General features: G+C 39.0%; 2 protein-coding genes across 3 annotated transcripts; both read left to right on the forward strand.

The window, feature by feature from the left end:
• The first annotated feature begins 368 nt into the window (after nucleotides 1–368).
• UEVLD (UEV and lactate/malate dehyrogenase domains) lies at nucleotides 369–14,474 on the forward strand. Its single transcript, XM_010222724.2, has 13 exons — nucleotides 369–423; nucleotides 1,965–2,049; nucleotides 2,369–2,431; nucleotides 3,271–3,434; nucleotides 4,248–4,383; nucleotides 5,491–5,612; nucleotides 6,228–6,333; nucleotides 7,138–7,308; nucleotides 7,594–7,767; nucleotides 8,297–8,381; nucleotides 8,949–9,072; nucleotides 10,222–10,382; nucleotides 14,390–14,474. Exons 1-13 carry the CDS (start codon nucleotides 382–384, stop codon nucleotides 14,406–14,408), a joined length of 1,452 nt encoding a protein of 483 aa, XP_010221026.2. The 5' UTR covers nucleotides 369–381; the 3' UTR covers nucleotides 14,409–14,474.
• On the forward strand, nucleotides 12,264–25,637 carry TSG101 (tumor susceptibility 101). Of its 2 annotated transcripts, none has more exons than XM_088525865.1 (10): nucleotides 12,264–12,416; nucleotides 14,390–14,474; nucleotides 16,113–16,178; nucleotides 16,751–16,914; nucleotides 17,238–17,364; nucleotides 20,304–20,370; nucleotides 21,114–21,208; nucleotides 23,375–23,577; nucleotides 23,859–24,098; nucleotides 25,303–25,637. In XM_088525865.1, the coding sequence occupies exons 1-10, from the start codon at nucleotides 12,375–12,377 to the stop codon at nucleotides 25,390–25,392; spliced, it is 1,179 nt and encodes a 392-aa protein (XP_088381991.1). In that variant the 5' UTR covers nucleotides 12,264–12,374; the 3' UTR covers nucleotides 25,393–25,637. The 2 variants fall into 2 exon arrangements, with proteins under 2 accessions (XP_088381991.1, XP_088381992.1); XM_088525866.1 differs by having other exon boundaries at nucleotides 21,117–21,208.
• Nucleotides 25,638–25,698: the final 61 nt, after the last annotated feature.

Below are 25,698 nucleotides of genomic sequence, written 5' to 3' on the forward strand. Positions count from 1 at the left end.
CCATCCTTGCTGAGGTCTCACTGCTGGGCAGAGCACATGTACTCGAGCACACGCATTTGCTAGTCCTGGTGGCTTCTGCTCTTATCACTGCCAAGGAGCAGCAAGGGGTTTGCTAGGGATTTCTGCATCCTCTAGACCCGCGCTGCTGTCCAGATGTCAGCACATTGTGCCACGTTTTATACCTGCCAGCTTTCCCTGATGGGATTTACTGTCTTTGAACTAGGATTTAATGAAGCTTTTGCTTCCGCACTAGGAGCACACAAGCGGCAGTATGGCACTACATTATTATTATTATCAGTGCTTATTTTTATTACTGTTATTATAATTTACTGTCCCGCGCAGGGGCGCCTGGGAGGCGGAGGCGTCCCCGGCGCCACCAAGATGGCGCTGAGCGAGGAGGCGCTGAGGCAGCAGCTGGGCAAGGTGCGCGCGCCGCCCGCGCGGGGCTGCTAACGGTCGCCGGGGGCGGTTGAACGGCGGCCGCCGCGCGCGCCCCCTCTCCCCCTGCCGCCCTGCCCGCGCGAGAGGCGCCGCCGTGAGGGAAGGGGCCTGTCCTGCGGCTGCTGAGGGAGGGAGGGAGAAAAGTTTATGTGTATCCTATATATAAACTGATTTTTAAAGTGCACCAGGTTTAGTGCGCTGGTGTAGGGCGCGGGAGCATGTCTGTTGTGCTGTGCGCTGCTCTGAGTGCAGAGTTCCTGACTTTCTGAGGTGGGGGGGTTAATGCCTGTGTTAATAAGTCCTGCTTGGCAGAGAGGGGTGTGTTTTTATAGCATTCCTAAAAAGATTTAAAAAAAAAAAAAAAAAAAAAAAAAAAAAACTATTTCCACAAGTGGCCTGGGGGTGTGCATGACAAAATGTCAGACATGCCAGCTGATTCCTGATGGGAATAGGGAAGGACTCTCTCCATAAAGCTCCCCGGGCTGCCCAGAATGCCTCACCTAGTTTGCTTTCAGAGCATAAAAGGAGGGAGATGGGGAGAATAAAGGTTTAGATTTCACAAAGCCGCTGTGGTTTTGCTGCTGTTTCTGGTTGATAGCTCTGCTGAAGAGGCTGAGTTCTAAACTGCTACTTTGGGACAGGTATTCTTTAAATATGAAATATTCCTTAAGGAACAGGTGTGCCCTAAGCCAGTGCAGGGCTGCAGCTGTGTTTGCCCTGGCCAGGGCTCTTGAGCAGCTTTGTAAAATGTGAAGCATTTCCTTAATCTGGGAAATGCAAGCTGTTTTTCACAACTGTCTGGTCTGGGTGGCTCCTCTGCTTGTGGAGGCTCAGGTCCAGATGTCTGAGGGTGACCTAGATGAAGCAATCTATTCCTGCTGACAATAACATTCAGACCACTTCTTTCTTTTTAGGCTACAGGCAGTTCTTGGGGGGGTGGAAGGGGTTGTGTTATTCTGTACGAAATTTCTCAGCCATCAAGGGCACCTTGAGCATGGGAAAATTTCCCCAAGGTTTGTTTCTGGCATGTTTAATAAGCTTGCAAATATGGACTTCTTATAAAGGTCTTTTAAAATGTGTAGAAATGGGTCTAGTTTTTTGGCAGTAACCATGTCAGTATTGTGACTTCTCTTTTCCAACGGGTTTATATTCAAATATTTTTTACACGTATTGTGCACAACTAATTTTAATTTTCCTAAGACTGTTCATAGTGACTTAAGGTGGGGTTTAAGGAACAGTGTCAGAGTTCAGGTTCTCCTGTAGCAAGAGCACACCTGTGGTCCTTCAGAGCTGATTTGGTAAGGCAAATTATATGTTAGATTGCATATAATGAAGAAAGTGGTGTAGTGTGCAAAGATCTCTGAGAATTAATTTCATGCCAAAACCGTTTATGATACCACAAGTAATTGCTAGCTGCCCTCTCTTGTATTTCTACCATTTAATTTCCCCTTGTTATATCCCGTAATGAAAGAAAACGTTTTTCTTAACTGGAACATTTTTATAATTCTTCCTTCCCTTCCCAGTATAAGTTCAGAGACCTGACCATAGAAGAACTAAAAAATGTTAACAAGACCTACCCGAACTTTGTATTCTCCATGAACACATACAGTAAGTGACTTGGTTACTTTACTTCTTGGTACTTCTACTTGCCATAAATTCAGTTTGTATATTATAGAGGCTAAGTAATGTAGTTACCTTTCAGTTGTGTTCCCATCTGTATTTTGACTTTCTGTGAAATTCTCCATTCCTCAAAGGAGTGTTTTTTTGTTTGTTTGTTTGTTTTTTTAAGGCATAGTTACATTCTGGGCTTGGGTGTTTAAGGCACAGTGTATTTGATACCTAATGTGCAGTGTGCATTGGTTGATGTGGGTGGAGTTGTTGTGTAAAATTCAAAATGATGTTTATAATATCCCATTTTTAATTTCAGCCTTCAAAGATGGGTCCCAGAAAGACCTCCTGAATTTTAGTGGCACCATTCCCGTGAAGTATGGTAGGATTAATTGAATATAATTTCCACACTTGTTACGTATCCAAAATGCTTCAGATGCGGCCCCTTAACAACATGCCACACTGCTGGGTCACAGAGACTCTTATAAAAACATGTGGCTGAAGCATGAGAGGCAAATTCTCTGCTCTCGTAGCCTGGTGGGAGAGCGGGGTGGGGAAAACCTGCGAGTGCTGCTTCTCGCTTCCAGCAGCCAAAGGGAGTGAGCTTGCTCCTAGATGTAAAGGAAGCGGAACGGCGAATTCAAACAGACAAAAACGATGCCTTTAAATGGCTTGGTCGTAGTAGTATACATGTAGGAGATGAGGCAACTCTTCTCTTTTTCAGTTGGGGTAGGATGACCAGGGCTAATCTTCCCCATTTTTGTCAAATACTGAAGCATATGTATGAATGCGAGTCTGCATGTGGTTCCTCTGGGGGCTTTTGGGACGTTCCCTGTACTTATCTCTGAGCTCAGGCTTCGTCAGAGGTGGCCGGAGGGATTTGGCATGAACTGATCGAAGCCCCTTCTGCTCCATAAGCAAGTCTCTTCATGCACACATTAGCACTAAAGTAAGCTAAGTCAGTCACCTATTAAAAATCATGTAGTTAGTGTGGGACGATGTGTATGCAAACTCTTTGCTTGTAAGGGAGGATGCATGAACCCTGTGCTTAAACAGAATTTAATCATTAGCACTTCACTTTGAGTCCTGTTTGTATTAACAGGACTAGAAGGTGATTTGTCTGGCTTGTTTTCTTTGTTACTATGAAAAATGACCTGTGTGTCTACATGTGTACCTGCTTTGCAGAGTCCCTTTCTAATGCTTTTGGTTTGTGTTGAACAGGTAACTCATATAACATACCTATTTGTCTGTGGATTATGGATTCACATCCCTTTGCTCCCCCCATTTGCTTCTTGAAGCCAACTGCGAATATGGGGATTTCAGTGGGAAAACACGTTGATGCTCGTGGCAGGATTTATTTGCCCTACCTGCAACGCTGGAGCCATGTAAGGCTGGAGTAGGTCACAGGAAAGGGAAGAATCTGGGAATAATGCATGATATATCCCATCCAGACCAAGGGATGGACTTTTTTCTTCTCTTTGCTTAATTTTTTATTAATATGAAATACATAATGATTACTCAAAGAGAAGCAGAATGATCTGTCCCTTGAAACTGCAGCCTTCAGCTAGTCTAAAGTGATTGTAAGGAAAATTATTTTAATGTGAAGAAAAAGAGGATTGATTTTGTTACAAAACAGTATATACCTCATGTGGTCCCTTCGGTATATTTTCCTTTTGTTGCTGTGAATGATTAATAATACTAGTCAAATTGAGTATTCTGTCTTTTTGACAGGAGTCCCCGATTGGTTAGAATATAAGTTCAAACGTTAATGATGTTACTAAATATTTTATGCACTGTATTAAATGAATTAATTGTGTCTTTTGGCCAAAAGAAGCAATGAATCACCAAAAATCTGAACATTTAAGCTCATCAGATAAGATTGAAGCTATCTTTCATTAGCTGCAGTTTGTCCTCTTTATTATTTTGGATGCTGCTGTATCAAAGGCTTGTGTTTGTTTATTGATGCTTTCAAAATGTAGTTGCACTAATTTAAGTCCTTGTTGTCTGATGCTTACATTTGAAATGCATCTCTTCAAAAAGTTTAAATGTTATGTAAGTGTTGAATGTCTCTGTAATACGATTAGATTCTGTATAGTTGTTTGCTTTGTGATTCTTTAAGAACTACTGCAGTTTACAGACAATGTAACTGTGTGAAATATCTTGTCAACTGTTTTGTATGTGGTGTTGCTATATTCCAGCCTCAATCAACTGTTATTGGATTAATCAAGGAAATGATTGCAAAATTCGAGGAAGAGCTCCCTTTATATTCGCTGTCCTCATCTGATGCAGCCAGGCAATCCGAACTCCTTTCTTACATTGCAAAGATTACAGAAGGTATGGATATTTTTTCATATATTTATTTGTAATGTTCTTGAACAGTATTTATTGTTACTTTACATGATAAATACGGCCGTGGAACTTTAATGCCTGGACCTTCGGCGTTTGCACGGCCACAGTGCAGTGCACAGTGCAGTGCACAGTGCAGTCTTATATCCACCGTCACAAGTCCCAGAATTTGTCTGGCCACAATCACTCATGCACAACTGTGAGGACAAGGGACATGGGGTGTTGAGTCCACGGCATATATGTTAGGTGGTTCTGGTTTGGTGGTGACCGACTCGACTGATTCTGGACTTGTCTTTTATACTTTTCAGAAGGGTTTTTTTTGAGGGGGGCTCATCTTTTGTCTTATTATATTATCTCACACGCTCTACTTTAGGGGCAAAAATTATGAAATTCACAGTTCTCATATCTGTGTATGTTATGGTCCAAGTCCTATTTTTCATGATATTGACATTTTCCTTCAAGTTACCATTTTCCTCCTCTTTCCGTTAATGACATCACATATGCTGGTCTGTAGCAATTATTACAAGCCTTGCCCTTTAGCTCTTGTTCTGCTGCTTCTTCCATTCGTTTGTGAGCGCGTTTACAAGCACACATGCACACAGTACACGTTTCTATTTACAGTTCATTTGTTCCAATCTCAAAATCTCTGTTAGAAATATTTATGCATTATACTAAGAATTGTTGATAACAGTGGCACTGGATAAACAACTTCAGATCATCGTATTTTAATCCAATTCTGTTTTGCACACCTTTACAAAATTTGAAGTCTTTTACAAGTTTTCTACCCATAATCTGTATCAACAGCAAAGGGATAACTGTTTGTATAGTCTGAATGTGCAACTCCTTAATACTTTTTGCTTGCACATTCCACCCAGTGAGAAAACATTCCTATCCAGAGAGGAATATTGGTTCTGCATGGTGGGAGTGATGATGGATTTTCCATGGCTAGCAAGGTTTGCCTATTATTTTGAAACATAGGTAATGTGGCTTAACTCTGGCTCAGCCATGATCCTTTATGGAGCAGCAATACTTGTATTGATGTTTTATAGTGGACCACACTGAGGTTTGTGTGTGTGTGTATGTTTTTAATTGTAGGAGAGACTGACACGAAAGCAAAGGGCAAAATTGGTGGAGACAAAGATAGATGTTTTAACAAAATCACTGTGATTGGAGCTGGAGATCTTGGCATGGCCTGTGTACTAGCAATCACAGCAAAGGTATGTGATTATTATGAATATTAAGAGGCCCTATTAATATTAAAGTTTCTAGGTTATTTCTTAGCATCTTCCACCCAGAAGTTAACTTAGCATTTTTAATAGTAATGTTATGGTTTATGTCATTTACTTCTTTCCTTTGGTTAACTGAGAGGAACGCGGAGCAGAAGTGTGAGTTTCTGGGTTGTTTCCTCAGTCAGCTTTTTGAATACGTAAGGTTGAATATTGAATTCATTTATATTTTGGGCATGTGCAGTTAAAGGGTTCTTGCCAAAACTGTAGCCTGTTTACATTTGGGACCTGCTAAGCCTCCAGAGGAGGATAGTCTGTAGCCTGTCAGTGACACACTCAAAGACAACAGTAACATCAACATTGATAACTTCCCAGGGTATAGGGTGCTTTGTTACTTAATGCTTTATTTTCCAGTTAAACTGATGAACTGCTTGATTCTTTTTTGTACATTTTGATGGTAATTTTGGTGAGATCTGCCCCTATTGCTTTTTTTAAATGCAGTACAACAGACAGTAATATCTTCTTATCTTCTCTTGCTGTCTCACCCTACCACCACCTTGAACAAATTTTGCTTTATTTAATTGTTGATCTGCATTATCCATACAGGGTGCTGCAGACAGGGTGGTTCTTTTGGATCTTTCTGAAGGTGCAACAAAAGGAGGAACCATGGACTTGGAGATATTTTCTCTGCCAAATGTAGAGATTAGCAAAGGTACCAGTTCTTGTTAGAAACAAAACTAGTACGGTTTTGTCTGTGCTTGTGCTCCTTTTAATGAGGACAGGACATCAAGAGAGAGACTTTGGCACATAGCCATGTTTTTAAAAAGATGCCATTATCTTTTGATAGCTTCTCATTTTTCTTCAGCTTTCCAGGGCAAAATTTGGAAAGGAGGGTTCAGTGAAGCTTGCATTTCTTCTATTTCAGGCTTTCTTCATTCTGTTCATTGAGGTGTGAGAGCCTTACTTCTAGGGTAGGAAGCCAATTCTGAAAGTAGACACATACAAATGCAGAGAATGAGATGCTGAGCTAGTACTTCAGTGTTGCAGCTGCAAAAAGAAAAGGGAAAAAAAACACAAATAGATATTAGGGAATTACAGATAGCTGTGACAATACTGTTTAAAAGACTGATAAATAAGGCCAAATTCATGCTTCAGAACATCACTTTCTTAGACTGACTTTGATTAAACATGCACATTGCCAATGAAATTGGAAAACTTACATTTCAAAAATCATCTTTTCCAGTCTTTGGTCTGTAACCTTAGGTAAATTGTGTTCTCCCTTCTCCAATTCCTGACTGTGAAATGGGGAAGGTTGTTCTGTGGGAGAACTATTTTTGACAAGTGCGGTGGAAGTACCCAAAATTTTGAGGCGGGGGGTAAAGGGGAAGTGGCCTGGCAGAGGAGAAGGATTCCTAAACTGATTGCAGCAGTTTATCATTTAGACTTATTCTTTGATTTGAATCCATTTTTTCTGTTATTTGATACAATTACATGTTTGTTTTTTTGACCTTTGCAGATTTTTCTACTTCAGCTAATTCAAAAGTTGTCGTACTTACAGTTAACTCTCTGGGTAATGCTCAGACTTACCTTGATGTCATACAAAGCAATGTGGAGCTGTTCAGAGGAATTATCCCAGCAATTTCACACTACAGTCAGAACAGTGTTCTCCTTGTTGCTTCTCATCCTGGTAGGTTGATATTTACATTCACCTGCAATATCTTCAAATTTCTGTCTGGTCTATTTTAAAAACATGTTGTTGCTTAATACATATGACGTAGTCATAAACACTTGCTACTCTAAAGTAAATTTTTCTTTTCAGCCTAGAGCAGGACACTGTCTTTGAGGTTTTTCTTCTTTTCTGTTACCAAGATAGAAAAAAATATATATACTTTGATTGATATAAAAAATACATATATTTGGATATCGAATTTGAAGAGTGACACTTCATTGTCAATCTCTCTCTCACATCTAGTTGAAATAATGACGTATGTGTCATGGAAGCTGAGCGCATTTCCCAAAAGCAGAGTTGTTGGAATAGGGGGCAATCTGGATACTAAGAGATTTCAGTATATTCTTGCAAACCTTTTGAAAACTGAGGTGCTTGGAAAAGATGCTTGGATTGTGGGTGAACAAGGGGAAGAAAAAGGTAAGCGATAAGGTATTATGAGTACTTAATGGCCTGATCATACACTTTACTGAGTAAATAAAGGAATAACTGATAAAGTAATATAGGTAGCATTAGCAGGGTGCTAGATTTTTCCACAATAATAATTTTAAATAAGATTTTGATGTGTGCCCAAGTTTTTAATGCTAAAGTGACAGAACAAATATTTGGCATAATCATAATGTAAGACTATATGAAATACAGACTTAAATGCTTTTAATTTGTTATTACAGCAAAGATTAGAGGTGCTGAAAAAGGAAGGTAAAATACATGCTAGATAACTACTAATTTAATATTTTTTACATTGCCTTTTTTTTTTTTTTTTTTTGAAAATGAGTGTCTCTGGCCAGGTACTCTAGAGATCATTTTGGCAATCCAGAGAAGGTTGCCAATAAAATTTGGGTTGTTGTGGGGAAGACATAAGGCTGTGCATTTTAATGTCCTCTGATAACCATTGTAGCCACTGTCCAGTCACTAAATGCACATTTAAATGTTATTTATTTCTGTCTAGTGCCTTCATGGACCAATTGTAATTTGGTTGCCCACCAAATTGAAACAGCAGCTGCACGTAACTCAAGGGAAAAGGTGGCTAACAGGTAACATGGTTGTAATTTTTTTGTTGTTGTTTTTCATACTTAGACTCTTTGGAGTCATAGGCTCTTTTCAGACTAAAGAGTTTCACGTATCTTCAGGTCTGAGTGTTTTTCACTTTTCTATGTTTGTGTATATTAATACCTCTGATTTTCTGGTAGTAATGCCGTGCCTGTGATGATTTGAGGACAAGCTATATTTTTTAAAATAAAAATGTCCTATTAGAGCAGCTTACATAAATATAAAAAAGTAGACAAGCCTTCTGGCACATTAGTTCTTTTTCTCATAGCTATTGCAGAAGCAATTTACCTCAAAAGGAAATACAAGTTTGGATCAATCTGATTAAATTAGCCACATATCAGTTATACTTCTTGATAGAAAGGGGTAGAAGATGGCTAAAATTCTCTAAAGCAATTCTCATCTCTTGTTTTCCCAAACAGCAAATCATGGTTATATGGTACAAATGGTACGCCTAGCTATCTTTACTGTTTTACATATAAAACGAAAGAATAATATGTCACATAAATAAAATCTCAACATTATTTTTTCCCCTCATTTCCTTATTTATATAGAGCTTTGGAAGTTCTAAAGGGAAAAGGGCAGAGATCTTGGTCTGTTGGCCTCTCGGTTGCTGATTTGACTGACAGTATACTGAAAGATAAAAGAAAGGTTCATTCTGTATCCACCCTAGCAAAGGTAAATGTTATTAATATCTCAGTTGACACTATAATGATGATATTACTGCATAGTCCATTAATTTTAACATCATAGACATTTCTACTTATAGCAACTGTTCTGAAGTAGCACTATTTTCATTACTTTCTTCTGACAGCTTTCAGCTCCAATCCACAAACATGCAAAAAACAATTGTTATGTTAACCTGAAATCATTACTAAAAGTGGATAGTTTTCAAAAAAAAACAAGAGCTCGGAGGGAAAAACATTCAGGGTTGCAGACCAGTTGCCCTCTGTTCAAGACTGCTGACCAGCTCCTCTGTAAGCCAGAACTGAGAGAAAAAAAAAAAAAAAAAAAGTACTCAGTGTGTGTCACAATTTTCAAGTACTCAGTGTTGAACGTGGATTTTTCCAGAGGGACAAAATCAGTTATGAAAATTTAAAATTTGTTTTCTGTCACTTTTTATTTGAACAACTCTGGAACAGTTGCTTTTGCTACCCCTTGATTACCTACTCTGGGAAGAAGAGCTAGAACGTATTTAAGCTAAAATCATAAACTGGGCCTTGCTGGAAGTTTTATCCTAAAAGGCTTGCTTAAAACATGGAGTCATTTCACACGATAAACAGCATGTAGAAACTTTTCATGGATCACTTCTATATACAAACTTACAGTGCTCAGTACATGGAAGTTGAACAGAAAGCTACTTATCAAATACAGATAAACATGGCTAATTTCATATTATTTTTAAGTAAAGTTTTTAACTTTTTATGAAATAAAGATGGAGGGAAATGACAAGTCTTCAGCACTAACAGAAGCAGTGATTTTTGTGTACTAACAAGAGAGTGTTTCTGCTTGTTCTACTTAAGAAACTGGTTAAACTGTGTTTTGTAGTATGTTTTGTTTGCATTGTTGAAGTCTGATGTATTCATAATAGAAAACTCTTTTAAGTGTGGCATGGTTCAAGGTGTGCAGTAATATTTTGCAGTAACTAACCAGTAATCCATAGCACAGGTTCTCAAATAGTTGAAGTCTAAGCTATGCTAAGACAAAACATGCCATGTGATGAAATGGCTTTGCTTAATTGAAATTACCAATTTACTATAATTCCATACCTCAAATTAAAGGCAAAGCAGGAATAACAAATGACAGGGTTGTTCTGTCTTGTTTCAGGGATGCTATAATATAAACAGTGAAGTATTTTTAAGTCTGCCTTGTATTCTGGGAACTGATGGAGTAATTGAAATGATGAAACTAGAGGAAGATCCCATAGTGCTAGAGAAACTGCAGAGCAGCGCAGCATCAATTCATGACCTTCAGCAACAACTGAAACTGTAAGCACACGGGAGGTTATGGTGCCTCTCAGAAGTTTGGAGGTTCGCTATGCAGAAAGTGTTGCCAAGTGTGTGTGGATTTCTCTGTAAATCAAGAACTTCATAATTTACTTTCAAATTTCCTTTTCTTAAAGATTTGGTTAAATCATGTATTACAGGCTGCACTGCACAGCAGAAAATTCCTTAAAAGTGAAGTTCTTGGTAGCCAAAATGAGGAGAGTAATGTGCAAGAATGTTTTACCTACATTTGGGTGACTCTTGTCTGCACAGTTATTGTTGCTAATTATGGCCTCGTTCGTGGGTTATTATTAGCTGTTTGCACCTCATTTGGACTCAGATACTAGGCCAGCAGCTTGCCCAGCTTTTAGAAACCTTACTGTGCAGAGGCAGCTAGAGCTCTGCCTTCTTTTTAAAGCTCTGCCTAAGGGGCTTGCCTAGAAATACGATCACACTCCAGCTGCCCAGGCGCTTGAGCTCTCATGCCCGTTGTAGGCACTCTGATGCCAGTGACTTCCCTTCTTGTATATCAGTGGGAAAAAGAAAGAAAAAAGCTTGAGTTAACATCTTTCAAACTTGAAGTATTGCATATGAATTTCTGCCATGTTTAATGATGATGTATGGGATTTTCTGGCATGACTTTTTCACTCTTATTCTGTGAGCACTTCCAAAGTATTAAAGCACCTGTATTTGGGGTTATATGGATGTAGTACTTGCACCCCCTGCAGCATTGGTGAAGGGCTTTTCCTCATGGGGAGGAGCTGGGATCAGGAATGGAATAAAGAACACTTGACAGTTGGGAACTGCAGAAATATCTGCAGCTCGGGCTGATCCGAAGCAGGTTCATGTCAGTAAGCCCTGTATCAGACTGAGGGGCTTACGGGGAAGGCAACAGATTCTACAGCCCTTCGCCAGGAGACAAAAAAGCAGCATGTGAGGCTTTAGGTAAATCTGAAAGCGTATGGTGTGAAGTTAAAGGGTCCTTTCTGTTTTAAACTATCTTGATCATTGCACTGGTATAAAAAAAGATTGTATTTGACCTTCTTAGACTTCAGCATCAAATTGCAGGCTACAAACCGCAGCAGAATTGTGGATGTTTAAGAACATCATGCTATAGTTAAGCTTTGAGGTCAAATTGTTTAATTATTCATGGGGCTTTCTAAGCAGAAGTAGGACTTGCATAATTGGTAAAGACTCGTTCCCTTGTGCCTTGTATCTGTATCTTGCAAAGTCAAGCTTGGAAGTTTCCAACGCTGGTTTTGTATTGGTCTCTCAAAGTCTTTTTTAATTTTTTAATTTTTTTTCCTGATGTTTTTAAATTTCCTTCTTGGTATTCAGTGCTGGGACAGAATTACTGATGGTTACAGAGATCAACGTAGCCATTATATTTGGAGAAAAAAAAAAGGGCAAGCCAAAAACACTATGGCTGGACTCTTGGACTCTTTGTTTTTTCATTATTTTAAAAATACACTTGAATTACCATTTGCAACTTGGTTCCTTGGGGTGCTGTGTCTTAGTTTAGGGAGCATTATCTTAATGGAAATAGTCTAGGTGTTTTTCTTTTATCTCCGCCTTCAAATTGTTAAAAGCCGGTGGCTCTTTTCGGGACTGATGATGCTTGTATCTTAAATAGCAAATGTATGTTATTCTGGAAGAAAAAAATATTTTTAAAGGAAAAAATACACAAATAACCAAAGGATTGTCATGGCAAAAATAATTATTTAAAAAAGAAGAAACAAACGCAAAAGTCCTTTCTAAAGTGAGGCTGCCTTCCATGCTGGGCGCCGCCATGACACTTCCTGGCACTGCGCCCCTCCTCCGCGCGGAAGTGGCGTCAGGGCCGGGCGGAAGCGGGTGTAGCCGGCGGAAGCGGGAGCCCGCCGCCGCTTCCTGTTGATGTAGGGGCGGGGAGGCGCGGGCCGGGCCGGGCCGTTGGGAGGCGGCGGCGACAACACCGGTGGCGGCGGCCCTTGGGCGTTTGGAGACGCGGCCGCCATGGCGTTCTCTGAGAGCCAACTCAAGAAAATGCTCGGCAAGGTAACGGCGGGGCGGGGGAGACCACTCAAAGGGCTGTGTGCGCCCCGCGGCGGGGCTCCGTGCCCCGGCCCGGGGGCCGCGCAGGAGCGGAGCGGCCGCCCGGAGCGGGCCGAGCCCGGCGGGAGCAGGCAGGGAGCCGCGCGTGGCTGGCCGCGGCCGTCGGGCTCGGCCCGAGAAGTCTCCATGCGGGGACATCGTTGTGTGTTAATGGCTGCCCCCTTCCCTGGGACCCCAAGTGCCGCGGGAGAGCTCGGTGGTTGTTTTTGTTTGTTTCCTTTTATTCGGGGAGGTGAGGGGGCGATGAGCGGTGCCTTTTAAGAAGATAAAGCATCTGCCAGCGCGTGGGTGCAGTTGCTGCAGGGGCTGCCTGAAGCCTTCCTGAGAAGCTTGCTCTTCCCCTCAAGGTATCCTCCTCACTTTCCAGTCCCTCTTTCTGTTGGGTTCCCGCTGCCGTGGGTAATGGGAGGCCTCGAATCATTTTGAGGCCTCGAATCATTTTGTGAGGAGATTCCTCTTGAAAAGTAGGCTGTAAGATATCTCTTTAACAAGGAAGTGATCCCAAGTTGCCTTCGCTAGACACGCTAAGGCCTTATTATGGGAGAGGCCTGGGGGTTGGCTCCTCTTTGTCCATCAATTAGTTGCTTCCTCATCTATCTCTGCAGAGTATAGAGTAGAAAATGATAGCTTTAAAATTTCATTGCACGTGTGAGTCTCTATGAGAGCAGAGGTGACCCTTAGGTATGACACTGCATTTGATGCTCTTTAACTTCTTTTTTTTTTTTTTTTTTTGATGGTACGTGCTTTGAGTATCAAACTTTTTATGGTGTTGGGCCCTTTTTCTTCTTTTCATGGTTGAACAAAAGAAATGTCTGTACATGTCCCTGTGATATCTGCAGACTGGCTTTTTTATTTCCTGGAGAATGTTGGCAAGGGACAATATTGTTTTTCCTTTTAAATGATAAATAACAGGAGGAACGGCCGCTGCCCAGGAGCCCATGCTTTGCTGTCTTTAAACTGTACTTCTACAACTATTAAATTCTGCATTTTGCAGATGCGTGGTACAAATTACTTCCTGCACCCGTAAAAGAAAGAAATGAAACCAAATTATTGTTGATAATATGCTGCCTTGAAAACTCTGCCTTCTGGTTGATAGATACATTAAAATATTTACAAATACTGTGATGCATGCTCTCATACTGTGAAACATGCTTTGAATGCCATGTAGCAGAAATAATCAAATGCTGCTCTGTTGATTCAGAGATGGTCTTTTATTTCTTTTCTCATAGGTTTCCTTTTCATCACATTTTTTGTTGTATTGCAAATTTACAAAAGTTCCGTGAAATCATTTAGAGCAGTTCCACTTTGGGTGGTGGTTGTATGTGACCAGAAGAGAGTGTGCTGGTTTTCTTTGCATTTTCCAAATGAAATAGATTTAATACAATTTCTTGGGTCAACTCTTACTCAATAAATGCAGGTGAACACACCGTGACATCTGCCATAGCAATATCTTAGTTGTAGAAAGATGGCAACTGGAATGCTACCTTATCAGGAAGCATGTTAAATTTTAACTTTAAAGACCCAATCCATCACAGTCTTGATCAAAAATATTCTATGCTTACCAATTCTAAAGGTATGCAGTGGTTATCTCAATGCTTGTCTTTACATGACATGTAATGTGGATTATAGTAGAATATGAATAAAAATGCATTCAATAGCTTTTCTCCAATCACTCGATGTATGGACCCGAATTTAAGAAGAAAAGCACCTTAACACTCTGTTAAAATTGGTTGAGTTACACAGGGTGTGTTCAGTCAAGTTATATGCAGAATAATGTTCTTATTCCAAGACAAGAACAGAGAAGAATGTCCATATATCATTGTAAATTCTCGTACATTAGGACTCTTTAGTAAAATTTAATTAGGTTACATGGAAGATTTAGGGTCTCAATATATTCTTTCACTTTTGTTTTCCAGTATAAGTATAGAGACTTAACTGTCCAGGAGACCAGCAGTGTTATTACTCAGTACAAGGACCTCAAACCTGTTATGGATTCGTATGGTAAGTCGGTGTGCAAGCAAAAAAAGATGTTTGCATTGCTGATAGATTTGGTAGTATTGTGGAAAAAGGAGATTAAAGCTAAAATACAGAATTTGGGTCTTTGACATCAGTACTTCCTTAGAAACAAGTGCAGTAACATAGAAGGGTTATTTAAGAAAATAAATGGCTTTACTGTGCCATGAAGTGTTACATTTCCATAGCTCAGCCTTTACCTGATTGCTGTTAGAAGTCATATTGTGCATTGCTAGCTAGTCAGCTGCTGCCCTAGAAACTGCTGGTATCCTACAGATTCAGCTTTGCTCAAATAGAAAGATATTTTTACAAGTGCATTGACTGAAAAAGTACAGTAAGTCAATGAATAAATACTTCATAAAAGTAAATTGATGTGGCAGGGCTTAAGATTATAAGAAGTATGTGATATAGCCATGTATATAGCAAACTGGCATGAGGGGTTCTGTATATAAATCAGGAGTGATTTAAACACCTTGTCAGGCATTTCACAGGGTCTCAGTAATTTCAGTGAGTTAAATGAAGAAGGCAGCCAGGGTCAGCTTTGAGGGCATGGTGGATGGTATAGCCTTTGAGGCTGTGCTGCTCCTCACTTTTTGCTACCTCTGTCAGCTGTTAGATCCTGCCATAAACCAGTTTATCTTACCAAAATTTCTACAAAAATGGGTAGTATTTTACATTCCAAATTATTATCAGGATTAATAAGTATTAAAAGGAGACATGGAAAGGTAGAAGGTAAGAGTTTTAACCTGAAAAGACGCATGTCAGCAGTTACTGGAGAAATAGAAATTCTTACTGTGGCCAGAGAATCAAAAATGATAGTGAAAGGGCTTCAGTCAAAAGAGTGCTCACAAGTTTGCATTGTGATTCAGTGTCTAAAATGCCAGGTAAGTGCAAAGCTCATTTCTGGTACCCGGATATTTCTAGAAAGGTTGAACACAAACCCACTTACAGATAATTTATAGTGCTGGGAGTAGTGAACTGAGCAATGAGAAAAGGATTACATTGCTCTTAATATTTTTCAAGTCTGTATTCAATAATGGAATATATTATCCAGTTAAGTCATGACATTTTACCTATCTCTAAAGAACATCAGCACAGAAGAACTGAAAATTGATTTATTATCCTTAATTAAACTTATCCTTTACTGATAATGTAACAAATTTAACATCTGCTGATTTTCAGTTCTCTTGCCAGCATGCTTGTTTGGAGAAACCATGAAGAATTCTTTATAATCCAGAGAAATAGTTTTTTGGGGGTTGGTTGGTTTTTGGTGTGTGTTTGTTTGAGCGTAGGTTTTTTGTTCTTTTGTTTGTTTTGTTTCTATACCTTGTCACAATTTGTATGTTTTTAAATTTGTGTGGTTTTATGTTGTACTTGGTCTTTGAATGAGGAAACAGTTTTATTTGCCTTGGGGGTAGACCGATGATATAATCAGTCATTCATTTCTCAGAAATACTTTATTTGTAAGAAATTACCAGATCATTTACTAGTCTTTAGATGTGCAAGAGCAGAACTTCTCAAGAGGAACTTATATATTTGTAACTTCTGAAAGTCTAGGTTAACCAATAGATAACTATAACTAGAACAGACTAGCATAGAAGTTTAATAATATTTGTTTTCTTTCAGTTTTTAACGATGGCTCATCTAGGGAGTTGATGAGCCTCAGTGGAACCATCCCTGTGCCTTATAGAGGTATGCATGTATTATCATTAACATTATTAATTCTTGTTGTTATTATTGTTTTTCTAGATGACATGAAGGGCTACTTAGATTTAGTGATTCACCTTCACTACTTCAGTGATTCCGATTTTCTTGAAATCCCTTACTGGTCCACAGTGGGATATTTTCCTGTTTTTGTTGTGAAAGAAGATTTTAGTGTGCAGCATTGTTGCTTCACTCTCATAGAAAGTATAAGTTACAGAGTTCTTAGTCCTGCACATTTTTCAACATTTTCTGTAGTGTTGCTGCAATAATTAACATATCAGGAGCTAGTGATGTTACGCTACAGAACAACAACAAATGAGATGGTGTATCGCTTGTTAATGATAAACATAAATCGCAGTTGAGCTGTTCTAACAAATGTTGAGTTTGTGGTTTTATTGGGAGTTGTACATTAAACTGATCGTTGGTAGATTTAAGCTTCATCTGTTAATTACCTCTGTATAATTGAATTTATTTGTTTAAGTGATGTTCTAAAAATTTGATTATAAAATGAGAGCTAGAGTTGGAATAACTTCTAAAATATTTCAAATTCTGTTTTCTAGGTAACACATACAACATCCCAATTTGCTTGTGGCTGCTGGACACCTACCCCTTTAATCCCCCAATTTGTTTTGTTAAACCCACTAGCTCTATGACAATAAAGACTGGGAAGCACGTTGATGCAAATGGGAAGATATACCTTCCTTATCTGCATGAGTGGAAACATGTAAGTGTCGCAAACCTGGAGTCAAATTGCTCTGTCCTGAATTTCTTTAGCTATTTAGATACTGTGCAGTCAGCAGCAGCTTAGGTGTTGCCCTGCGGTTCATATGCACCCATGTCTCACCCCCTTCATTCTGAGTGTAAGCGCAGCTCTAGCTGTGTTCTGCTGCGTTGTTTTTGGTATCAGCTAGCCAGATGGGAGTCTGTAAAGGGGTCTGTAACCAAAGTTAAATGAGAGCTGGTGAAATGACAGCGTTTTGTTATTTGTAGCATGTTAAGATATCCAGTAGCAGCACTCACCAACTGCTGATTCTCTTGCCCTCCCAGCCCCAGTCTGACTTGCTAGAACTGATTCAAGTTATGATCGTGGTGTTTGGAGAGGAGCCTCCAGTCTTCTCTCGGCCGACGGTTTCGCCAGCCTACCCACCATACCAGGCAACGGGCCCTCCGAACGGTAGGTGGACGTGACTACCGATCGCTATGAACACTCACACGCCTGTTCCAGGGCTTCCTGGTGCTCTGCAGAGCTGCTTGATACGTGATGTACTCTGCTTCGTTGTGGCTTTGTGTGTTGTGTTGATGGCTAATGAACTCACCTGTGCTGTTGCTGAGTTTTTTTTGAACTGTGCTGTAAAAATAGTGTGTGTGTTTTGGCTTTTAGAAGGGGAGAAAATGTCTCAGGTGTAGGAGTGTGTCTGTGTATATGCACATACATACATACATACATATATATATATATATATCTGTGACCTGTCAAAGACCTGTTCAAAGATATCCTATTCAAAGATATTTTTGGCTCTGCAGAGAGGGATCCAGCTCTGCAGAGAGGGACCTGGGTGTCATGGTGGATGACAAGTTGACCATGAGGCAGCAGTGTGCCCTCGTGGCCAAGAAGGCCAGTGGGATTCTGGGGTGCGTTAAGAAGAGCGTCTCCAGCAGGTCGAGGGAGGTGATCCTGCCCCTCTACTCAGCCCTGGTGAGGCCACATCTGGAGTATTGTGTCCAGTTCTGGGCTCCACAGTACAAGAGGGATGTGGAGCTGCTGGAGAGAGTCCAGCGCAGGGCCACAAGGATGATCAGGGGCCTGGAACATCTGCCCTATGAGGAGAGGCTGAGGGAGCTGGGCCTGTTCAGCCTGGAGAAGAGAAGGCTGAAAGGGGATCTAATCAGTGTTCATAAGTACCTCAAGGGAGGCAGTGAGGAGGATGGCGCTGCCCTCTCTTCACTGGTGGCCACCAACAGAACTAGAGGTAATGGCCACAAACTGAAACACCAAAAGTTCCACAGGAATTTAAAGAAAAATTTTTTAACGGTGATGGTGACCAGAGCACTGGAACAGGCTGCCCAGAGAGGTTGTGGAGTCTCCTTCTCTGGAGATCTTCAAAACCCGCTTGGATGCAGTCCTGTGCCACGTGCTCTAGGTGACCCTGTGTGTGCAGGGGGGTTGGACTAGATGACCTCTAGAGGTCCCTTCCAACCTTAAGCATTCTATGATTCTATGATCCTTAAAAAAGAGCCTTTTTAAGGTAACTACTTCATTTTCTTTTTCATTCTGATAATATGAGTCTTTTTATTAAGAAATTTTTTTAAACCATTGACTTTATGTGCATAAGCACACTGCTTTTATTTCCCCCATGCACTGGCCTGTTTGTATGTTTAACAACTGCTGCCTGAAAATGAAAAAAAAAAGTCATGATTTTTTTCAGATTTCTCAATTTTGATACTATTTGTTATCCATTCTTGTCTTCCTACAAATAGTCTCAAGGCTGCTTTTAAGGCTCTTATTTAAATGTTTAGGAGCATCTATTCTAAAGAATAGAGAAAGATGGAAAAAGAATTAGAGGGAGGAAAAAAATCCAAGAAAAAAACTTTACACGTGATGAGTGATTATGGAAGGGAAGCTGATGAGAAAGTCACCTCCACAACTGGTAGGGGGAGCAGGTTAGCTGTGGCCTGCTTAATGGTAGTGCAAAAGCATATGCAGTTGGATTTCTTTTTTTCTATATCTCTTGCGATATGTCTATTTTGTATTGAAATATGGCTTTTGTCAGATCATCAGATTACAGCTGAAGTGGTAGTCATCATAATTCCCAGAGGAAACTATTTTCTCCAAGGTGATCTAACATGTGAGAAATGCGTTAGCAAACACAAGTGGAAACTTTAGAGATGGCTGGACTAAAAGCTGGTGTTCTGTTCTTTTGCTTTTGTCTTTGTTTTCCAGCTTGTCCAGCACTAGCCTACCTACAACAAGAGCACTAGGCAATTCAGCAAACATGCTTGAGTTCTCAAGAACAGTGGGTGTCAGTACAAGTATAGTTTTGCTAGAGACTGTAAGCTGCATTGTGCTTTAAGGAAGGCTCAGCCCCTGAAATGTGGTCTCATCTTCTGCTTCTGTTTACAAATTATACTAAGGGCTACTATAACTGAAGGAATTTCAGAAAAAAATGCTTCCGTTCCCCCCCACACACACACATTTTTTAATAGCTGCTTGGATATGCTGGTGTAATCCTTTTTTTTTTTTTTCCCTTCCTCATTTTCCAGATACATAAACTTATTTCTAAGCTCTAGATATACCATTTAAGAAATGAAGGACACAACTTTTTAAAACACTGAATCATTTGAAAGCATTCAGGGAAGCTTTTTAAAAGCTATTTATAACATTTCTGAAATTAATATAAATATGTTGTGAGTATGCTCAAATATGAATAAGCATTATTTTTATAATAAAATTTAAAGATTCCAAAAAATAAAATTGATTAGGTTGTGTTAAAGCCTTAGGCATTTAAATGTGCTGCTGAGAGCTTTTAAAAAGTACAACTTTTAAATGTCAGAGGGGTAAAAGACTGAACGGGTTGTTAAATGGTTGATCAGTTGTTGAGAAGCCCAGCTACACTTAAGGTATTAAGAGGTATTACTCTCTTTTCAGAGAGTAGAGAATAATGGCTGCACTGGAAAGGTTTTTTTGTTTTGTTTTTTTTTGTTTGTTTGTTTGTTTTTGTTTTTTTTTTTTTTGGCCTTTCTTAAGGGAAAAAAAAGAGCGAAGGTGGGGCAAAAAAAAGCTCTTCGGGTGTGTTATAAATAACAGTATCACAGCTTATTCTGTTCCCTTGCTGAAGGTACTTTCTTATGTATCCGGAAATGTCAAGACTATTACTTCAGCATACGAGTAATTGTGCATTTTTTAATTGGCATCTATTTTTTATTCAAGCAGAGGCTAATGTATCTTTAAAGTAGCAATTAAGAAAAAATAAATGTGTCAAAGGTATTTTAGCCAGCTGTTCTGAGGAATGTATAATTGAACTATTGTTCTCATACATACATCCCCCTTCTGTTGTCTTCCCATATGGGAAACTTTTCAAAAGTAGAAATTAACAGAGTTGTTGTTTTATTTAGCATCCTACATGCCGGGCATGGCAGGTGGAATCTCTTCCTATCCACCAGGACACACACCTAACCCAAGGTAAGAACCGCTTTTAAGCATCATCATTTATATAGTAGAAGGTGACACTGAATAGAACTAGACTTATTTGTATTTGGGAATGCACAGAATATGCTTGTTTTGTATCTATTCTGTAGTGAATTGAGTCCTTTTTCTTTTTTCCTGGAATATTTTGCTTACACCACTATAAACAGGTTTACCACTGTGTTACTGGCTGTTTTGAATCCTTGTTTTGGTTGTTGTTAAATTTGTTTTATACTTAATGCAGCAGTTTCTGCTGTGACGGTAAGGAAACTTCTGTAGACTGTGGTGTTATGTCCCATCTGATAAACGTTTCAGTGACCAAATCAATAATGAGCTTCCCTTCATCTCTTGAACAGAACTGAGTCTCTCAGGAGAAGTTTCACCTTGCAACAGTGTTTCATGCAATGCTTTTATATTTATATAACGTAGCTAAGCAGCCTTACTGTTAATAGTTCTGTTAAAAATTATTAGAATTGCAATTTCTGTTTGTTAATAGCTTATCTAGTGTGTTCTAGATATTTTGGGGTTTTAGAATGGCAAGGTTAAGTGATTCTGTTCTATCATTTTTGTGTCATTTGAAATGATTCAGATGTTTGTCCAGGAAATAACCAAATAGGAACTCAAATAAAATGTCAAAATAAAGCCTAAGTAAATGTTTAACAGAGTGATGCAAAACTATCATACATGAATAACATTTTACAAATATTTACCTAACTTGAGCATGCCTTTCCTTGTCAAAGCAGCTATCCAGGCTATCCTTATCCAGCTGGGGTTCCGTTTCCAGCAACAACTAGTGTTCCGCATTACCCTTCCCAGCCTCCTGTGACTACTGTTGGTGAGTAGCTTTGACAGGATTTCTTTCCAGTGAAGCTGCCTATCAAAAATTATATGAAAGGAGAAAAATGAAGAAAATGATGGTTTTGTTTGTAATTAATCATTACAGAATAATGACATTTAATGAGGAAAAAATGTATTTCAAAGGAGGAATGAAATACTATCTTAAACATTTTTGCTTATTTTATGAATGAAAACAAAAAACTTGATTTGTCAGGTTTGATTCTTAATAGTTTATTGAGGAGCATAGCAGGAGTTGTATGTTGGTAAGGGGGGTGTCCTCTAGTGAGCTTAGTTTGCATTTAATGAAAATACTTATTCAGAGTTTTTATTAATATCCAGCCTTTCAAAGAGCTTTCTTTTTTTTTTTTTTTTTTCCCCTTCCCCTGCCATTACTTACCTTTTTGATTCAGTTACCGCTTTGCGGCTTTAGTAAGGTCACTTCTGAAACTAGACCCTGCCTAGTAAAGGTTAAGGCTTGTTGTAAAGGTTTCAGTGCTCGCTGGGTTTAATGGCCATGTGCCATCGTCTTCCCCAAGCTGGGCTAAATATGGAAGCAACAGAAAATGCTAAGGGTTCATGCTCTTTAAGAAGCTGTATAGAGTCTAATTCGATGCTCTTGAAATGATCCCTTACATGTGCAAAGGACTCTTTCCTATTTCCTGTATCTTTTTTTTTCTGAAATTTCATTGTGTTAGGCATATTGTGACTTTCCTCTCTCCTGCTTTATTGTTCAAGTGAGTTTTGTCTAAAACCTTCCAGGGTGAGGGATATCAGAAAACAAGAACAACTGATTGCTGATTGTGGTTTAAATTATAAATAATGCATTGCATGAAGGAAACAGTAGCTGAAATGTTAATGAAGCTGAAAAGGAGTTAATGCTACTTTTTGAAGTGAAATCTGATTTTCATTTTTAGCTAGGAACATGAATATTTACTATCTAGTTACAGCTTTATATAAGAAGTTCTAGACAGTGAATAAACTCCTCATCCCTGGTGGTTTAAGGTTGACTAGGTTAAGTTTTACTCCTCAGTGTAGGAAGCACTATCCAATTTTCCCTCTCATAGAAATAGTGAGGATAAATTTCTGGTTTTATGTGTGGTACCATTTGACAACTTTTGTTGTTAGTTCTAATAGATGATTAAATATCTATATATAAAATGCAATGGATGAAAAAATTGCGAAGGGTCCTGTTTACTGGCGACAGAGTGAATGGCTGCAGAAATTTAAATCGGACCAAATGGAGGCATTTGTATCACTATTAAGTGTTTTGGGTGTGATGAAGCAAGTAAAACCTGCAAATTAGCATGTGTGCAATCATGTTTTTATTATTGTTACTTAAAAAGCTGTTGTCAGCTTTTTTTTTTTTTTTTTTTTTTTTTTTTTTTTTTTAAGAGTCAGTTGATGTAACAAATAAAAGAATCTGTGTTCTTGACTAAGTTAACTTGCAACAAGCATTTTAGGAAGAATAGTTGCAGACTGTTCATAGGTGCCTTTAGCTTACTTTATAGACTGCTGTTCGTCTGATCTTCTCCCAAGTTGAGATACCATATTTTAAAAGGTTAAAAATGTAACGCTGAGTTTATACCTATAAAAAATGTGGTAGCTGATTTAGTCTGCTAGAACATGTATATAAACTATATACTAATAGCAATTGATTAATGTTTCTTAGCCATATGATCTTATTTATTTATTTATTTATTTCCTTTATTTATTTCCTTCCTTCCTTTATTTAAAGGAAGGCTGCTTGAATAAAGTGATAAATATTCTATATTAGCTTTTTTATCGTTGTTGTTTTTCCCTGCCCTCCCATAACTTGCCTCAAGTTGGCTGAATGATCATGGTGAAACCGCTTGGGAAGCGTAGATGAGTCTTTTAGTTATTTAATCCTGCTCTTACATTTTCAAAAATGTAAAAGGATTATGAGAGTTAATTTCTCTTTTTTTATTGACATTATTTTGTTAGCTCTGATAGTGTACATTTATTTTTATTTGTCTTAATGATCAGCATAGTCAGTAAACCTCAAAATTAGGATACCTACAGATAATAAAGAGAATGAATGGGGTAATAGATGAATTTAGCCCCCGCTTCCCCCCCCCGCCGCCCGAACAGGCCTGTATCAAAGACAGGGCAGGCAGTTAATTGTTTTGTGAATTTTCTTGTCCAGGCCCCAGTCGAGATGGAACCATCAGTGAGGACACCATCCGAGCCTCGCTCATTTCGGCTGTCAGTGACAAGCTGAGATGGCGAATGAAAGAAGAAATGGATCGTGCGCAAGCTGAGCTCAACGCCTTGAAGCGGACAGAGGAGGACCTGAAGAAAGGACACCAGAAGCTGGAAGAGATGGTAACTCGCCTGGACCAGGAAGTGGTAAGCTGGGATCAAATAAAGCCCTATATTTGTGCATTTCTGGTAGGGAACAGAAGTATGGGATCAGTTCCTCTTCAGCATGCTACACGTACCAAAGCTTTCAGCACTTGGCTTTCAAATAATGTATTCTCTTTCTAGGTTGAGGTGCGTGTGCAGACAGAAAGCAAGTTGGAAATAGCAGTTACGCTAAAAGATATTGTCCTCTTTCTGTCTCCTACAAATATCCATACTAGAAGAACAGCTCTTAAGAACTAGGAAATAAACATCTTAAATGTTTACAGGCTGAAGTCGACAAGAGCATTGAGATCCTCAAGAAGAAGGATGAAGAGCTCAGTTCTGCGTTAGAAAAAATGGAAAGTCAGTCAGAAAATAATGACATAGATGAAGTGATCATTCCTACGGCACCACTTTACAAGCAGATCCTGAACTTATATGCCGAGGAAAATGCCACTGAAGACACCATCTTTTACCTTGGGGAAGCACTGAGACGGGGAGTGATAGATCTAGATGTCTTTTTAAAGGTAGGCTTCTTCAAGCTATTTAAAATGCATATTTTAAATGCCTCAGCTCCTGTGTTCAGCTAAATCTCAGTGCTTTCTTCATTGAAGTAGAACTTGTAAGTATAGAAGTATTTGTATGTTGGAACACAAATTTTAAAAGAATTCCAGAATTAAGATAAAGGATCAATTCCAAAGTGTCACTGACATGAAGTCATTTATTATTAGACAAGTGCAACAGTGTCAGCATGAGCTTTCCTTCAGATGTGCATCCCGATTTTGGAGGAACTAACTTGAGGAGTGACTGGAGTATTCAGTCAGCTTTCCCCTTGCAGGCCGTGGATGCTGCTGCTGATGTGGTAGGTTGAGAGCATTAGGATTGCAGGAAAGAAATAAGGCTGAGAGAGCCCTTGAGAAGGCAGCTAGTTCTGTGTCTAGCAGGGGTCTTCCTAGACCATTTACTCCATTTCTTCGCTGTTCTTATTGCTGAAAGTTTTCATAATGTCAGGTCTAATAATTATATGAATTTCTAATACTTTAGCTAGTTATCTAATAATATCAAATTCATAATTGCTTAACTATCTAATATAACTACGTATGCAATAAAGGCTTTATTTTGAAAGTTGTATTTCCTGTGCTGTGCACTAGGGACATAGAATACAGATCTGCAGCTATTTTGAAAATACTAAAAATATTTATGAACTCGTAATTAAGCTTTGTATTTTGGAAAGAATAGTGTTCACAAATATCACAGTCTGCACTGGGGCCCCCTGGTAACAAGTGTTACCACTTGTTCCTTTTCCTAATAGTTCCATTTCCACAAAGTTTTCTACTCAAACTTTGCTTTTAACGGCTAGAGTGCAGTGCACTGAGGTGTATTACTTAGTTATGTAGCTCATTGGTTAAATTTATTGCTGTTAAAAGAACTGTTTTGCCTCCCACAGGAAGTGCATGAAGTACATGGAGTTTTTTTGTTTTGTTTCACTTTGTTAAGAATATGTTAAGAGCTAATTATTAAAATCACTAAAAATTATATAATCATTGCATTTGGTAGCCACTTGCAAGTTATCCTAAGCCAAGAAGAATGCATTTAGTGACTTAAAAATCTGTTTGGATCATACCATGTGTCATACTTTCAAAATTTGTATTGCTGTATAAATATTGTCATTTCGTAGCGTTTACAGTTGGTAGCTGTGTTTTTTTAAGTAGTTGTTTTTTCTTTCTGCAGCATGTACGTCTTCTGTCTCGCAAGCAGTTCCAGCTGAGGGCGTTAATGCAGAAAGCAAGGAAGACTGCTGGACTCAGTGACCTCTACTGAATTCTCAGACTTGAACGGAGGAGTTAGATTTCCTTTTGAAACAGCCACTCTCTTGATCTTTCTCTTAATCAGTAGATGCCCAGAATAAGTTATTACATCACTCAAGTGTAAGATATTTTGAATCAATAATATATTTTCTTTTTGGTAAAGACTAGCTTTTATTAATGCACTTTCTATTTCCTGTAATCTTTGTGCTGGTGGACTTAACGCTGAATAAAACTTGTTGCATATTTTCTTCCTCTACAGAGATGTGTACAGTGCAATGTCCTTACAAACAGGCCCAGTTTATGCAGTGGTAGTTTAACC

This window comes from Tinamus guttatus, unplaced genomic scaffold, assembly GCF_059628265.1.
Source record: "Tinamus guttatus ecotype Peru unplaced genomic scaffold, ASM5962826v1 Tinamus_guttatus_pri_ptg000240l, whole genome shotgun sequence".
NCBI classification, from domain to species: Eukaryota; Metazoa; Chordata; class Aves; order Tinamiformes; family Tinamidae; genus Tinamus; species Tinamus guttatus.

What these genes read in the sequence shown, in the direction of transcription:
- TSG101 (XM_088525865.1), top strand. Translation starts at nt 12,375, where the DNA reads ATGGCGTTCTCTGAGAGCCAACTCAAGAAAATGCTCGGCAAG. An exon ending in TCAAGAAAATGCTCGGCAAG is followed by an intron (nt 12,417 to 14,389) that starts GTAACGGCGGGG and finishes TTTGTTTTCCAG; the next exon opens with TATAAGTATAGAGACTTAAC. An exon ending in GGACACACACCTAACCCAAG is followed by an intron (nt 20,371 to 21,113) that starts GTAAGAACCGCT and finishes TCCTTGTCAAAG; the next exon opens with CAGCTATCCAGGCTATCCTT.
- UEVLD (XM_010222724.2), top strand. Translation starts at nt 382, where the DNA reads ATGGCGCTGAGCGAGGAGGCGCTGAGGCAGCAGCTGGGCAAG. An exon ending in AAATGTAGAGATTAGCAAAG is followed by an intron (nt 6,334 to 7,137) that starts GTACCAGTTCTT and finishes TGACCTTTGCAG; the next exon opens with ATTTTTCTACTTCAGCTAAT. An exon ending in TGAACAAGGGGAAGAAAAAG is followed by an intron (nt 7,768 to 8,296) that starts GTAAGCGATAAG and finishes ATTTCTGTCTAG; the next exon opens with TGCCTTCATGGACCAATTGT.